Genomic DNA, 16,171 nt, shown 5'->3' with positions numbered 1-16,171 from the left:
GTGATGCAAGCTGTCAACTAAGTCCTGCTGCACAGGGTCATCAACTTGGGTGATGTGGACCCCATCATCGCCGACTTTGCCACCACAGGTTTCCTCAACTGTTGGGGGGCTATTGACGGTACCATATACCCATCCTGGTCACCAATCACCAGGCATCTGAATACATAAACCGCAAGGGGTACTTTTCAATGGTCCTGCAGGCATTCATCAATCACCGCAGGCAGTTCACAGACATCTACATCTGGTGGTTGTGGAAGGCACACGATGCACGTGCCTTCTAAAACTCCAGTGTCTTCCAGAAACTGCATGCTGGCACCTTTTTCCCCGACCACACCATCAGATTAGGGGATGTGGACATGCCAATCTGTATTGTGGGGGATGCAGCATACCTGCTGCTCCCATGGCTAATGAAGCCCTTTACTGGACACCTGGACCAAAGCAAGAGACGCTTCAATGACAGGTGCAGCAGGGCCTGCATTGTGATGGAGGGCACTTCTGGATGTTTGAAGGGGAAGTTCCACTGCCTCCTCAGCCGCTTGTATGTCGGGGAGTGGAACATCCCCCAAGTGGTGGCAGCATGTTGTGTCCTTCACAATATTTGTGAAAGCAAGGGAGAGACCTTCCTCCCAGGGTGGGAGGCAGAGGCTGACTGGATTGGCAGGGTATAACAAGTTCAGTCCCATCAGTGAGCACCCCTTTAATGGCTACAAGGGGCTCATAATAATTACCCTGCCTGCTTGAAGGTGAGGCACAGTTCAATTAGTGGTCAAGGTGCAGAATTCCCCCTTGCCCAGGGGGTCTTCCATGTCGCCGTAGGCTAGCCTTCTGTTAAAGGATCTAGCCTTGCTTAGCTGAAAAGGCCTAGCTCCCACTCAGAGCTGGCCCAGGTGCTGGTGCTCCCAGTCAGCCCAGAGGACTGGCCGGGTTGAGCTCCAGTATGGAACTGCCAGGCCTTCACTTAGCAGCTCCTTATATATCAGCCTTCCATACCCTGATTGGCTGCAGAGGACCCCTGCTTGGAGGACCTCTCCACTGTCCCTGCTGCTGGCCAGGGTGCTGAAAGGCTTCCAGCGGGAAGGTCGGGCTCTGTGTCCACCCCATCACACAGGGTCTTTGAGCAGCCGCACATGGCTGCTATCTGGCAGGCACATCAGGGAGCTGTGTGCATCCGGGATGGCCTGAAGGAGAGTTTCACTCAAGGATGCCAGTGACACTGTCCCCTAGGCTTCCCCACAAGGGGCCTGTGCATTGTCTTACTTTGATTTTCCTTCCACACCCCTCCCTTCTTCCCCTGCAGAGACAATAAAGTACACTTTTTTTGTTTTTGAAAAATAAATTATTTGGTTTTATTTCGGGGTAAATGTAACTGGGGAGGCGCTGGGGAAAGAACCTTAGAGGGAAGAGGAGGGAGTTGGAAGAGAAAGGAGGGGCAAGGAGAGGCTCAGGGCTAAGCCTGGATGTGGTGCCTGCCTCGGGTGGTCCCACCGCCTCATGTGCAGGGCCCTCAGCAGCCACAGGTTGGGAGTAGAGGGAGAAGCAGAAGGGACAGGGGCTGGCTCAGGAGTGGCAGCAGGAGTGGGCTGGTGATGGCTGCTTGGAGAGCTGCACAGATGGTCCAGTCCTACTCCAGCAGTTCCTGCCAGGTTTCTCGGCACAGCTGGAGATCCTCCTCTAGTCCTGCCAATCCATGGGGTACTGCAGGGCTTTCAGGTCAACAGTATGTTCCCTCTGGAGGTCCTCCTGTGGTCTCTGGTGCCAACAGGTCATGCAAGGTCAGCAGACTGGCACGGGAGGTATTGACTGCTCCCCTCTCGCAGCAGTGTAGAACAATGAGAAGATCAGTCATCCCTGAAGACACTGTACATGAAGCCTTGCCCTCATGTCTGAGCTGAGACCGAAAGGCCTTGGGTCAAAGGCACTGTGCTTGGAGCAAGGCTATCTGTGGCCTAGACAGTGGGTCCTTTTCTACAGGGGCACAAATTTCCAGAGGGGGAGCCCAACTACCCCCACATCCCAGGGACAATCAGACTTGGGAAGGTGCTGGCCAGACCAGATGCTGTGGGCAGGAGGGGACATGGGTGCTTCCCTCTGTGCTACGCACATGTTTGGTCCAGCAGTGGCAGCATCCCACAGCGAGAGCAATTGTATCTGTGGCTCCTGGAGGAGAGAGAAGACAGGCTGTTGGGGGAATTTGTCTGTGAGTGGGAGATGCTCCTGCGCCTTGTTGCACTGTCCCTGGAAGTGGATGTTGCCCCAAGAGTGCAGGCATGCCCATGTGCTGTGTGCGGCACTGTTGAGTGTGTGTGTGTGTGTGTGTGTGTGTATGTTTCTTCATGTGCCTACCCTCCTTCTAGTGGTGGCTTGTGGTGGGAGGATGTTCCATCCTGGTGTTGGGAGTAAGGCAGGCCTCTCTAGACACCCTGTGAGCAAGAGCACAAGGGTCCTTTGTTGCAGCCTATTGGGGCTGGCGCTCCATGTGCACCCACGTGCACAGGCTGCAGCATGATCCCCAGTCTGAGAAGGCCGAGTGAGGAGTGTGCAGCTACCCCTCACCGCCCTTCACCTGTGTGTGTCTATGGAAACTAACGGCACTCAGCTAAGGGGCTTTGGATGATGCTGAGGAGACATCCTTGGAGGGGGCTTCTATCCTAACTAGCAGGCATGAAGCTGGTGCTGGCCCTGTTTGGCTCCTCCTTCTCCTCCTCCTCACTATCTCTGCCCCTTCAGAGGGCGACAACAGGCATCTCCAGCCCGAGTCCACTGCTGGGGGTGGGGGAAAGGGACTGGCCCGCCCTCTAGGATGTGGTGGAGCCTGGAGCGGAAGCTGTGCTCCCTGGCCTTGGCATAGGCCTACCTGAGCTCTTTAACCTTCTCCTGGTGCGGATTAGCCCTTGGTGCACAGGCTCTCAGCCATCCAGCCATAGATGTTGGCATTCCTGCATCTGGTATGGAGATCCTGGTGGTTTGCCTCTTTGCCCAGACCTCAATGAGGGGCAGGATCTCTGCACCCGGCCAGGAAGGCATGCACCACTTTCATCCCCTGGCAGGGTCATGGGAGCTGGCTGCCTCCTCGTCTGCATCTGTGGAGGGCTCAGACAGAGCACAGGGGGTGGCTCATGTCAGCAGGGACAGCTGTGCAGGCTGCTGTTTTGTGGCTCAGGGCTGTCTGGGTCTGCCGTGTGCCATAAGCCCTTTCCCCTAAGGCTGTGCCTTTAAGGCCTTCAGGGGAAGGGCCACTATAGAGTTTTGCTGAGTGTGGACAGTGGGGCCAGCAGGACACCTGTGGGAAAGGCTGGAGATGTATTGGGCTGTCTATACATGCCCTATTCCAAAATTGCTATTTCAGAATAGGTATTATTCCTTGTAGAATGAGGGTTACAGACTCCAAAATAAGGAAATACTTCTCAGTTGATCAACAAATAGATGTGCCAGAATTACATTATTATATTAATTACTGTAAATATTAGAATGGTTTTAAGCAGTTGTAATACAAGACAAACATTTAATAAATACATCATGGAAATAAACGTTAAATGAAACTGCAACTATAAAACCATGTGTTGCTAGGAGTATTCCAAATCTGCCCTACACTAAATCCAAAATTCTTAAGGCAGTTGTTACAGATTTAACAGCAATAAACCATAATCTAGGATCTCTTACCCATTCTCATTCACAGAGCCACATTTGAAAGAAAACAGATGCTTCTGTCAACACTAGGGTATTGTATTCTCTATCTTTGAGATGGATATAATGGCAATAACAAGTTCTAGGTCAACAAAGGGTTAAGCTCATCTTGTCTCTCACATGTGCCCTATGCAATATATAGGGTGCCTGTTAGAATGCCTTTGGGAAGATTAGATTTCATAGAGGTTGGGTTGACACCAAGCTAGGTATGTCTCTTTCCTTTATTTTGTTTGATTTATTTTGCCTTCTAGATTGCAAACTTTTAAATACTAGTTTACAGTGGAATTCTACATATGAAGCCCCAAACACTCTTTGCTCTTTCAGAAATATTATTTGGCTTAAACAATTTTCCCATCCCACTACATCAAACATTTAACAGGCTTTATCCTGCCAACATTTGTACACATGAATAACTTACCTTGTATGAGAAGTCTCACAGACCTCCTTAGTAAAATTTGCAGGATTAGGCTGTAAAGCTATGTCGAGGAGGGCTTATGTCTATTTTCTTTAGTAGTTATCAGTATATTGACAAGAATCTTGGTGCTCTCATAAGTCTATTTATTTTTGGTTTTGGTAGCCTTGAAAAGGAGATATGACACTTATACAGAGATACATAGTACATTTTATACCCCAGGAGGTAGATAGCTGTGACTGCTAAATATTTTTTCTAATTTTTTTAGAATTTTTTATTTAAAAATGTGACATTCTTCTTTGTGCTGAGTAATTTTTATCCTCGCATTTTAACTGATTTCCTTAGAAAGGGAAAATGGTAAACACGTAAGGTGAGAACTGATTATATATTTTAATGTGCTGTAAAATATGTTTTCCTCTTTGTAGTATATTAGGGTATGTATACACTACCCTCCTAGTTCGAACTAGGAGAGTAATGTAGGCATACCGCACTTGCAAATGAAGCCCGGGATTTGAATTTCCCGGGCTTCATTTGCATAAGCGGGGCTCCGCCATTTTTAAATCCCCGCTCGTTCGAACACTGTGCCGCGCGGCTACACGTGGCACGAACTAGGTAGTTCGAATTAGGCTTCCTAGTTCGAACTACCGTTACTCCTCGTGGAATGAGGAGTAACGGTAGTTCGAACTAGGAAGCCTAGTTTGAACTACCTAGTTTGTGCCACGTGTAGCCGCGCGGCACAGGGTTCGAACGAGCGGTGATTTAAAAATGGCGGAGCCCCGCTTATGCAAATGAAGCCCGGGAAATTCAAATCCCGGGCTTCATTTGCAAGTGCGGTATGCCTACATTACCCCGCTAGTTCGAACTAGCGGGGTAGTGTAGACATACCCTTAACGATTAACTCATCCCTCCATGAGATATTAGATACACACTCCTCACAACCCATAAACCTGTAGCAAATCTTTTTACAGGGGATGGAGAGCTGTTAGCTTGTGGCTTAGCTGACAAATCGTTACTGGTATTCAATTCCAACCTAACAGGAACACCAGCTGTTTTTTCAGGTAAATTTTTTGTTTAATTTATATGGAGCAATATATGGTTTTCAGTTTATTAAAATTATAAATTAATTAAGATTTCACTGTTGTCAGTATATGAAGAATTTCAAAAAAAACCCTACTACTTCTGAGGTGATGCTATAACAATTGTACCTCTTGTTAACATGGTTCCAGGATTGAGTTGGTTTCTGTTTTTCCAGAGTTCCTCAGATCACTAAGAATGTAAATAATAGAAATGTTTTTGTCAGATGACTGCTTATACCAAAAAGTTGAATGTGATGAATGTGGATAGTGATAGGCTGGAACCTGCAGACCCTTGCTTATCAGGGGTAGTCCTTTAAAATCAAAAGGGACTATTCACATGAAGAAAGTTCCAGTTCTGCTTAAGATTTATGCCCATGCTTAATTTTACACACTGTAAATAAGTCTTTTTAGAGGAAAAACCTAAAAGTTTGCATGATCAGGTCCTAACATTGAAAACAACAGTAAACTTTATAATTTACATAATGTCATACAGCTGGATCAGCATTTTATTGTGGAATTATGTAATGGATGTGGATTTAGCCATTTTTAAAAATGTGTTTCCTTATTAGATCTAAAATAAATGATTTATGGAAAAATGATGTTGGAAAATTGTATCACTAAAGAGTCACTGATCTTACAGATCATTATTATTTTAGAGTTTTTTAAAGCACTGTACTATAAAATTAGAGTTGGATTATAAGACTTGCCATGTTTAATTATAAAACAAAAAGATGCTTTACCCAGGTCCTTCAGGGCAGGGGTCCGGAGGTGTGGGGAGGTACAGAAGTTAGGTTTGGGATTCAGGGAAGGGGTTGTAGGAGTCAGGGCAGGGGATGGTGGTTCAGGAGGCAGGGCAGGGAATTGGAAGGTGTGGGGGGACTCAGGAAAGGGTGGGGAGTCTCAAGGTAGGGGGTGGGGGTCGCCACTGGCTGCTTCTAGCCCTGGCTTAGGTCGGCAATGGTTGCGCCATTCTGCTGCATGCTCTTCCAGGGCAGTGGTGTCATGCTGGCCAGTTGGTAGCTGCTTCCCAGAGCAGGGGCACTTTGCTGCCCCCTTCTTCTCATTTGGGAGTATAACTGTCCCCTGTGCTTGCTTGCCTCACTGTGGTCATTTGGTAGGATAACTACTGACAGTTTCAGCCCTATAGGGGATGCTGGGATTTGGGGCTTCAGCCCCACAGCTCTGTTCCTGGCTTCTAACCTGTGGGGAGTACCAGGCTTCACGGCTACAACTTGGGCACCGGTTTCAGTTCCAGTGCAAGCCCTTCAGCTAAAACCAGGAGCAGAGCCAGAGGGAGTACCGAACCCCTGTGTTTCCCCCAGATCTAAAGCCTTGAGGACTGTTGCTCCCATGGGTCAGAAGCCCTGACTCCCTGTGGCTGAAGTTGGTAATGTCTTGTTTGGAGTTATGGACATTTCGGAGTTATGGATAATCTCCATTCCTGAGGTGTCTATAACTCTGATGTTCTACTGTAGTTTCTATGTGTGTCAGTACTGTGTGCCCTAGCACTTCTGTGTTTGGTATTTTGTCTTCTCACGTTATTTTCCTGATTTTGTCCAGGTATCTCATGGAGGCTGTCAGTCTTTGATGTGCCTAACATATGTAGTCCATATTTCTGAACCATTAAATAAAGATGACAGCATACAGGTCCCATAAACTCACATCTTCACCTTAGCTGGTAGTTTGCTTTTATTCCATGCTTGTTTCTGTAATAGCCTGAAATTCGTAGTTCCTTTTCCAATTCTGTTAGTCAGTCCACTATGTCTGAAACTCAAGATTCCTGCTGATCATGGAACCCTAGTAGTAAAAGCTGTCAACAATGCCAAGAGATTTACTCTCCAGAGTGACATCAGACATCGGTTCTTTCACCCTTTGGTATATATCAGTTTTCTTGAAACTAATTGTCAACCCAAAGTTCTTACACAACACAAAAAATCTACCCAAGAGATTTAGCAGGGGAGATTCACAGTGGGCAATAAAGGCCATATAATCTGTAAACAGGAACCCAAGTAGCAAAAGCTATTGACAACATCAGAAGATTTACCTTCCAGAGTGATGTCCGACATGTTGGAAAGTCATTAAGTTTTCACTTGCATAATTCTGCTTTTGTGGGGGGGGGTTTAAGTTAAAAGGTATCCCCTTTTGAATTAAAGATTATATAATATGTGGTTATACTAAAAACTATGGAATATTTGTAATAGTATACTCTCTTAAAAATAAGCATTGTCAATAAAACAAAGGAGGAAAGAGATTTGTTCTTTAAATCTAGATTGCAGACATAACTTCCAAACTTTGGAGTACACCAGATAAACCCTCTTCATGCTCACCTAAAAGCTTTTTCAGGAACATATGTTTTTTTAGAGTGGAATGGTAGGTGCACCGTAATTATAGTTGTGCCAGAGTTTTTATTAAAAACAAAAGAACCTTTGATGAGGGGTGTTGTTTCTAACAGAAGGTATTTGTATCAGATATGTTTTTTGTCCTCACCTTAAAAGAGACTTATCTTATTATTTTATTGTTTTGTTGAGAGCTGTCTTTGCCCCATCAGTATTCTCAGCCTTCATTACCTGCCACTTCTTCCACAAATATTTGTGCTCTTTATCTCTTTCCAGCCTGTGTAGATGACACACCCTGAAAAGATTTGTAATTCTTATCTGTCTTCAAATCCTTTCTTAAGATTCATTCAGAATATTGATAATGACTAGGCAGAAGTGGTTTTCAGTCCATGAAAACTTATGCCCAAATACATTTTTGAGTCTTTGACGTACCACAGCACTCCTCATTGCTTGTGCTTGTTATTGTTATCATCTGGCCTATACCTGTATCTGTCCTTTACCTCAGTTTTTTATCATTTACTATAGACTACAAATGCCTTTTGTACTGGAATCATCTCTTACATACAAGTTTACAAAGCCTCTAGTAAAATAGGGTCTGGTCCCTGGTTAGAGCATCAATGCACTATTGTAATATAATAGTTTGAGATCAGATAGTTCAACTGTATAGCACCAGATGTATGTGCTTTCTTCCATTCAGGTAGCTTGTTCTGTATATCTCAGAATATCAGGAAATCCCATATTGACTTCCTATGAACTTTCAAACAACTATGCTGCTATTTAGAATGCTAGATTGATATATTTACAGCTTCATTTTTGTCAAAGGCCCTAATTCTCATTGAGAATGTAAACCTGTGGCAAGTCTGAACTTTAATTAATAAATAAGAAAAATGTAGCAGCAGCTTTAAGTTATTTGAGTGCTAAGAAAGCATCTCAACATATTTTTTGACTGTTGAAAAACATCTTTTTGTACTACATCATTGTGGGAGAGCATTACAGCCCTAGGCTACGTCTACACTGGCCCCTTTTCCGAAAGGGGCATGCTAATTTTCAACTTCAGAATAGGGAAATCCACGGGGGATTTAAATATCCCCCACGGGATTTAAATAAAGATGTCCGCCGCTTTTTTCCGGCTTGGGGAAAAGCCGGAAAAAAGCGTCTAGACTGGCCCGATCCTCCGGAATAAAGCCCTAGTCCGGAGGATCTCTTATTCCTACCTCCGGCCAAGCTGGAAAAAAGCGGCGGACATCTTTATTTAAATCCCGCGGGGGATATTTAAATCCCCCGCGGATTTCCCTATTCTGAAGTTGAAAATTAGCATGCCCCTTTCGGAAAAGGGGCCAGTGTAGACGTAGCCCTAGTGTATAAAATCCAGTTAACTAGAACTCCTGGTTTACATTAAACTTGTTTTTATTGCCTGTAGTTGTACTACATTCCTATTCAGAGTAGGCTTAGGGTGCCCCCGCTCTTAGGTAGCATGTCTCTTTTGAAGCCAGTCACTCTACAAAGCCATCCATTATCCTATTCAATGTGCCTCAGGATTGGGGAGCCCTGAGAGAAGACTACTAAAGCAGATGGCTTCTTCTTCACTCTGCTGTGGGGTTCTGTGACCTAGAAAGCAGAAAATACAAATGTCCTGCTTAGTTCCTGCAGTTTTCCAAGCTACAGATTTACCTATGGTTTGTCATATACCCTGCCAATTTTGGAAAATAGAAGTCGTGTTCTACTGTATTTTCTTTACATTTCATTCAATAACTCAGGGACTTAAATAGAACTTCACACAGTTTTAAAACCTGAATAATACAAAATGCCTCCTTTTGTTCTAAGAATAAATACTAACTATTTTAACTGAAGGAATATAATTCTTTTGGGTAAGAAAGTTATTGCAGTGTGATACACACATAAAATGGAAATGCCCTCTCTACCTTAATGATTATGTTGAGTTTTATATAAATAATGAAGTACAACAAAATTCAAGATATATTAGACAGCTTATAGGAAAAAGGTATAAGTCCCCAACCTGAAGAGTTTACAATCTAAATACTGTAATTTATAAACCAGGTTATATCGGTACACTTTCTCATTGAACACCTTAACAACAGGTTTTTTTCCTTGTTACATGCTGCCACAGTACAATAGCACAAGTTAAAGAAATATAAATATCTGTTTCAGGCAGAATGGCAGTTGACTGAATTATATAAATATGCACAAGAGGGCACCAAAGTAACTTTAAATGTCAGCTGAAATTGAATAAATTTCTTATAGGCAAATAAGATTAACAAACAGGATAACTGCCTTTTATGTAAGTTTTCTTTTGAATTGTACACAATTATTTGTAGGAAAATGTATTATAAATTAGAAGTTATCAGTTCACTCATTTTTCAGTGCTGTTTTCATAATAACTAATTCTTATTTTAACAGCTTCAAACCAAACTGAAAAAACATGCTTCTTTCATAGACTGTTTTGCTGATTATAGGTTATAGCTATTGTAAATGACAATCTGCTATCAATAACTATCTCTTTTTCTGAAATATTTTTCTAAATAGTTAGCAGCTGCTGCTAAAGTGTCTAAAGTGGAAGTAACTTATTTCGTTGTGGTTATAACAACAAATTGCTCAGCAATAAAAATATAAAATTATAGCATTGTAAAGCCTATGTATTCTCAGAGTTATGAAATGGTTTCCAGATTCCAGTATTTAAATAGATATTTTGCCTTCAGGTCAAATTCCATTAAAATAGGATGCATATAACTATCCATGGTTCCTTATTTTGATGTAGAGTTGTCTGTCTATGTGAGTTTTACCTTCAAGGAAATTTCTTTACTAAAGTCTCCTTTCTGTTGATTTCAAAAAATTAGGTTTAGGGATACTGTAATCTGTAGGTGAATTAATAGGATGATTATTTTGTAGTTGTTGATCTTAGTGTTGGTGATGGTGGTGGGTTGTGTTCTTTAGCATCAAAGCTTGTCTGACACTCCAAGGGCTGAGGCAAGTGCAAGCGTGCCTAAACCATTTTACAACCACCTTGAAATGCCACGTTGTTTTAGGTCATAGATACTCTTCCTGCTTGACATACTCCTTTCAAGTGTCCTAACAGCCCTGTTGACTTCAGCTGGAATTTTTAACACTCGGTACTTCTGATAATCAGGTTCCAAAGCCTATACAGGCAGTCCCTGGGTTACGTACAAGATAGGGACTATAGGTTTGTTCTTAAGTTGAATTTGTATGTAAGTCGGAACTGGCTCCAGATTCAGCCGCTGCTGAAACTGAGCAGCGGCTGACTACAGGAAGCCCTAGGCAGAGTTGCTCTGCCCCCGGCTTTCCTGGAATCAGCTGCTGATCAGTTTCAACAGCGGCTGAATCTGGACTCCTGGGACAGAACAGCTGGGGCACTTCTGGGTAGGTCCCCGCAGGACCAACCCGGCAGCACCCCAGCTGCTCTACCCCAGGCATCCCGCAACAAAAGCCTGGTCTGCTGGGGGGGGGGGGGGGCGCACTAGCTCCCCCCCCCCTCCTCCCCCAGCAGACCAGGGAGACCCGAGCAAAGCCGCGGAGGCGCAGAGGTCCCACTGCCTCTGCGGCTTTGCTCCTGTCTCCCTGCTGTGCTGGGGGAGTCCCCCCCAGCACAGCAGGGAGACCCGAGCAAAGCCGCACAGGCGGCGGGGTCCCCCGCCTGTGCGGCTTTGCTCCGGGGCAAAGGAGCAAAGCCGCACGGGCAGCGGGGTCCCGCCGCCTGTGCGGCTTTGCTCGGGTCTCCCTGCTGTGCTGGGGAGTCCCCCCCAGCACACCAGGGAGACCCGGAGCAGCTTTTCTCGCCCCGGAGGACGTGGTGGCGGGACCGCTGCGCTCTGGGCGGTCCCGCCGCCCGCGAGTTCCGGGGCGCGAAAGGCCCCGTTCGTAAGTGCGGATCTGACATAAGTCGGATCCGCGTAAGTCGGGGACTGCCTGTACATTCATCTTCCATAAATTGAGGTGCGCAGCATTTTAAAAATGCAAGCCCTTTGCCTCTTAGTTAGCTTTCCGTTATTTGGATAACTTTGTAAAAGAGAGCTTGATTCAGATCCTGAAGACCTTAAATGATAATGGAAGAAAAAACCTCCTAGATTTAGAGTTTTTTAGGTTGAGACCTTTTATCAGCAAAACTCTCACAGATCCTAGTGGAACTGCAAGAATCCAATACAGTGAATTAAACATACTATTTAAACTCTAATTCCAGTACCATAAGTTTGGAGATGTTCCACCTTTTGCAGGGGATGGGGGTGAGTTCTAAGGGTAAGAGGTCACAGAATCTGATAAATTAGTGAATAGTATTCTTTAATTTTAGAAACCTGAAATTGAAAAAAAAATATTGCACTTCTATTTTCTGGGGAAGCTTTGTAATTCAATTTAACTAGTATTAGTCTGATGCATTGCTAAATTACCTATCTGAGCAGGTTGTTTTAAGCAAACAAACTGTACAGTCTCCTTTTTAGCAACATATTATGAAAAAGTACATATTGGCAATAGTGTATTTAGAGTCAATACAGTGTTTTTCATTTTCATTTTTCTTTTTAAGCACATCCCAATGTCTGAGGCAAGACCTATTTTTTTTTTTAAATCAACCCTCACATAACATGGCAAAGTGTTGACTCAGCCTCACCACAATTACTTCATAATACCTGGCTTCATATCCATATTTATGTGGCCAGAGAGGATTTTCTACAAATGTACTTAATATCAAGAGCTAAAAACATAAACCTAATTTTCAATGAAACAAATACAATTATTGGAAGAAACTGAATCAAACTACAGAATGTATTTTATGTTCCAAGACAAATTACCTTTATGAGCTTTTTGAAAGTCCCAATGGCATTTTTTTTAAATGCAAAAGAAGTCTTTAGATCTTTAAAAGATAAACAATCAAACTGGTACAATAATCAAGTCTTTCTGTGGGCTAAAACTCTGCTCTGTTTAATTAATCATCGCATCAGTAAAGAATGCCAAATGCTGCACTTTGGCTAACATATAGAAAAGCTTGAATGGATTTGAACTGTATTTTTTTGTTACTTTTAGTGGACACTAACTTTCACTTAGAAGAATTTAGTACTAATTAACTCAAATTGATAGTGCAGGAATTTAAGAATACTCAGATAGTATTTCAAAATTAGCATAAATAAAAATGACTGTATAAAAATCAAATATGTAACAATATCAGGAATAAAACATTATTTTATAGCATTTTCTCACTAATTTCCTGATAGTATTGGCAGGAAAATGTGCACATTTAATACTTTTATTATACTTTTTAACATTGTAGGGGCAGTATTGGGACTGATTCTTTCAATATCTTCATCAATGATTTAGACAATGGCATAGAGAATATAGTTATTAAGTTTGCAGATAATACCAAGCCTGGGAGGGGTTGCAAGTGCTTTGTAGGACAGGGACATAATTCAGAACGGTCTAGACAAACTAGAGAAATGGTCTGAGGTAAACAGAAAGGAATTTAATAAGGACAAATTTGAAGTCCTCCATTTAGAAAGAAACAGTCAGTTTCAAATATACAAAATGGGAAGTGACTAGGAAGGAGTACTGCAGAAAAGGAGCTAGGGGTTATAGTGGACCACAAGCTAAATGAGCGCTAACAGTGGTTAGGTCTACCGTGTCGCTTTTTTTCAGAAAAAGCTATGCATAATGTGTTCTGCATTTTGTGTAGCTTTTTCCGATTTGTTTGTTGTAAGAGTCTTTTCCAATATTTGGCCCATCTAGACTGGGCCAAATGTTGGGAAAAAACCCTCTTTCGGAAACCCCCTTATTCCTCGTGGAATGAGGAATACAGGGGCTTTCGAAAGAACACATTTGCTCTTCCGCAAAAAAAGTGGAATAGCAAATGCCTTTCCTGGACACAGAACTGTGTAGTATAGACGTATCCAGTGTGACATTGTTGCAAAAAAATCCAACATGAGTCTGGGATGCATTAACAGGAGTGTTGTAAGAAAAACACAGGAAGTAATTCTTCTAATCTACTCTGCACTGATTAGGCCTCAGTTGGAGTATTGTGTCTAGTTCTGGGCACCACATTTCAGGAAAGATGCAGAGAAATTGAAGAGGGTCCAGAGACGAGCAACAAAAATTATTAAAGGTCTAGATAACATGACCCATGAGGGAAGATGAAAATAACTATGTTTATTTAGTTTGGAAAAGAGAAGACTGAGGCTACATCTAGTCTGCAGGCTTCTTGCGAAAGAAGCTTTTATTGGAAGTGATCTTCTGCAAAAATTTATTGCTCAAGAGTGCGTCCATACTGCAAAAGCACATTGAAAAAGTGAAGCACTTTTGTGAAAGAGAGCGTCCATGCTGCATGAATGCTCTCTCGAAAGTAAGCTCTGATTGCTTTGCACAGAATGGCCACCAGGGCACCTGTGCTTTTTCTTCTTTCCTACTTCTGCTTAAAAAACTCCTCTTCCCTGTCCACATACACCTTTTTGTGAAAGAGCTCTTTTGCAAAAAGATGTTTTTCCTCGTAGAATGAAGAATACCAACACCGAAAAACCCCTCTGTTCTTTCAATTTTTTTTGCATAAAAATGCGCTTGGGGTGTGGACGCTCTGATTTTTTTCGGAAAAAGGGCCATTTCTCCAAAAAAAATCTGTAGTGTAAACATAGCCTAAGAGAGGACATGATAGCAGTTTTCAAGTACCTAAAAAGCTGTTACAAGGAGGGGGGAGAAAAAATATGTAGGTCGAACATTAGGAAAAACTTCCTAACTGTAAGCGTGGTTAAACATTGGAATAAATTGCCTAAGAAGGTTGTGGAATCTCCATCATTGAAGATATTTAAAAACATTTTAGAGGTTTATCTATCAGGGATGTTCTTGGTCCTGCCATGAGGGTAGGGGACTGGACTTGATGACTTTTCGAGGTCTCTTCTAGTTCAAGTATTCTATGATTGTAAATTTTGATTATTAATGAAAGACATTTTTCATCTGTTTTTGGGTGGAGAGAAAAATGTCCACCCAAAAAATCAAATTCTTTGAAACCTATGTATAAAAGGCATTTTTAAAATGCTGAGTAATTATATCACATAAGCATGGTTGTGTCTGGATTAATGTGAGAAATAGATTGTCTGATATTTTCATTTTTATTTTTGTTAGGTCATGATGGTGCAATTAACTCTGTCGGCTGGAGTCATGACAAGAAGTGGTTAGTTTCTGCATCAGAAGACAGAACATTAAGGATCTGGTCAGTCCGCAGTAGAGAACCTGCCCTATTTCTGGTAATGAGAAACTCATGTCAGTTAGACACGTAGTAGGTCCTATCCTGTATTTCATCAGTACCAAAACTCCCTTTCTTTGGAAGCCCAGCTTATGGGACACTGTGCTTGACTCCGTATTGCCAGTTTCAAGAGAACAAAAATCACGAGTCAGATCCCTCCCAAAATCATGAGGTATTTTAAAAGTTTGTATTGTGTTTTTATGTTAGTCTGGATTTTTGGAACTTTCCCCACCCATCTCCAAGGTCTATAGATGTGACAATTAGGGTAGCCCACTATCCCACATGTACTGGATAAGGTGATTTTAGCCCCTGCTTGCAGGAACTCTCACCCTGATATCTTTCCATCTATTACCCAGCAGTTAATCCAGTCCCTCATCAGTTCTGTTCCCACCTAAGTAAACCCTCTCAATTTGTCTCCCCCTCACTTTAGTTCTCCAGTCCCCATTATCACCTCCAAGCACTCATCCCATCTGCAAGAACCCACAATCAACACAGCCCCTCCTCACATCAGCCCCAAACCTCACTCTCAGCCATGGTTCAGCCCTCCCAACCTCATCTCTGTTCCTCTTAGGGGCTCTTCGCTCTCCCCAGGCTTGGGGGTGCAGTATTGGTCCCCTCTCCCACTTCTCAGGCTGGCAAGGGAACAGCTACCCAGAGTAGGGCTATGTCTAGACTTCAGGCTTCTTTCGGAAGAAGCTTTTCTGGAAGAGATCTTCCGAAAAAACTTTTTCCAAAAGAGAGAGTCCACACTACCAAAGTCCTTCGAAAAAGCGATTTGCTTTTTCGAAAGGTAGCATCCACTGAATGAATGCTATCTCACATTTAAGCTGTGATTACTATGGATGGAGTGGCCATCAGGACACCTGTGCTTTTTCTCTTTCCTCTTCTTTCGAAAGAACTTCCTCTTCCCCTTCCACACACACCTTTTTCCAAAAGAGCTCTTTTGGAAAAAAGGTTTCTTCCTTGTAGAAAGAGGTTTACCAATGTTGGAAAACCCCCTTTGTTCTTTCCATTTTTTTTTAAATGCAATTGCAGTGTGGACGTAAGTGAAGTTTTTTCAGCAAAATGGTCATTTTTCCAAAAAAAACCTCTGTAGTGTAGACATAGCCTAGGTGTCATGTAAATTTATAGTGAGAGACATGACTCCTAAGTAAAATTAAGCCTCGCTTATGACCTCAAAATGGAATTCTCAAATGTCAGGATTATTTCCCCCAGACATTTGAGAGTTGTATTGAGAAATCATGAATGAGGCTTAATTTTACTTTAGAAATCATGTCTCTCACTATAAATTTACAAGAGTTGGCCTGTTGTGTGACTTTGAGTTGCTGAGTCCTCATAATTCTGGCTGACACCTATGAGACCTATGGGTTCATAACACCTTTGCAGTTCAGGCCCCATTTGTCTCAAGTTATAC

General features: G+C 42.9%; 1 protein-coding gene across 12 annotated transcripts in view; it reads left to right on the top strand.

The window, feature by feature from the left end:
* Window positions 1–16,171, top strand: part of WDR27 (WD repeat domain 27) — a 225,735-nt gene that overhangs the window by 50,159 nt on the left and 159,405 nt on the right. For all 12 annotated transcript variants that reach the window (XR_012902776.1, XM_075924676.1, XM_075924677.1 and 9 more), the window contains exons 17-18: window positions 5,065–5,154; window positions 14,637–14,758. Coding sequence is in view for 11 of the 12 variants with exons in the window: in XM_075924676.1 (XP_075780791.1) it covers window positions 5,065–5,154; window positions 14,637–14,758 (212 nt within the window). In the remaining variant the exon portion in view is untranslated. The remainder of the gene's footprint in view (window positions 1–5,064; window positions 5,155–14,636; window positions 14,759–16,171) is intronic.

The sequence above is a fragment of the Pelodiscus sinensis genome, chromosome 3, assembly GCF_049634645.1.
Source record: "Pelodiscus sinensis isolate JC-2024 chromosome 3, ASM4963464v1, whole genome shotgun sequence".
NCBI classification, from domain to species: Eukaryota; Metazoa; Chordata; order Testudines; family Trionychidae; genus Pelodiscus; species Pelodiscus sinensis.
The sequence above is the reverse complement of the archived record's forward strand: the minus strand, read 5'-3'. Positions and strand labels throughout refer to the sequence as shown.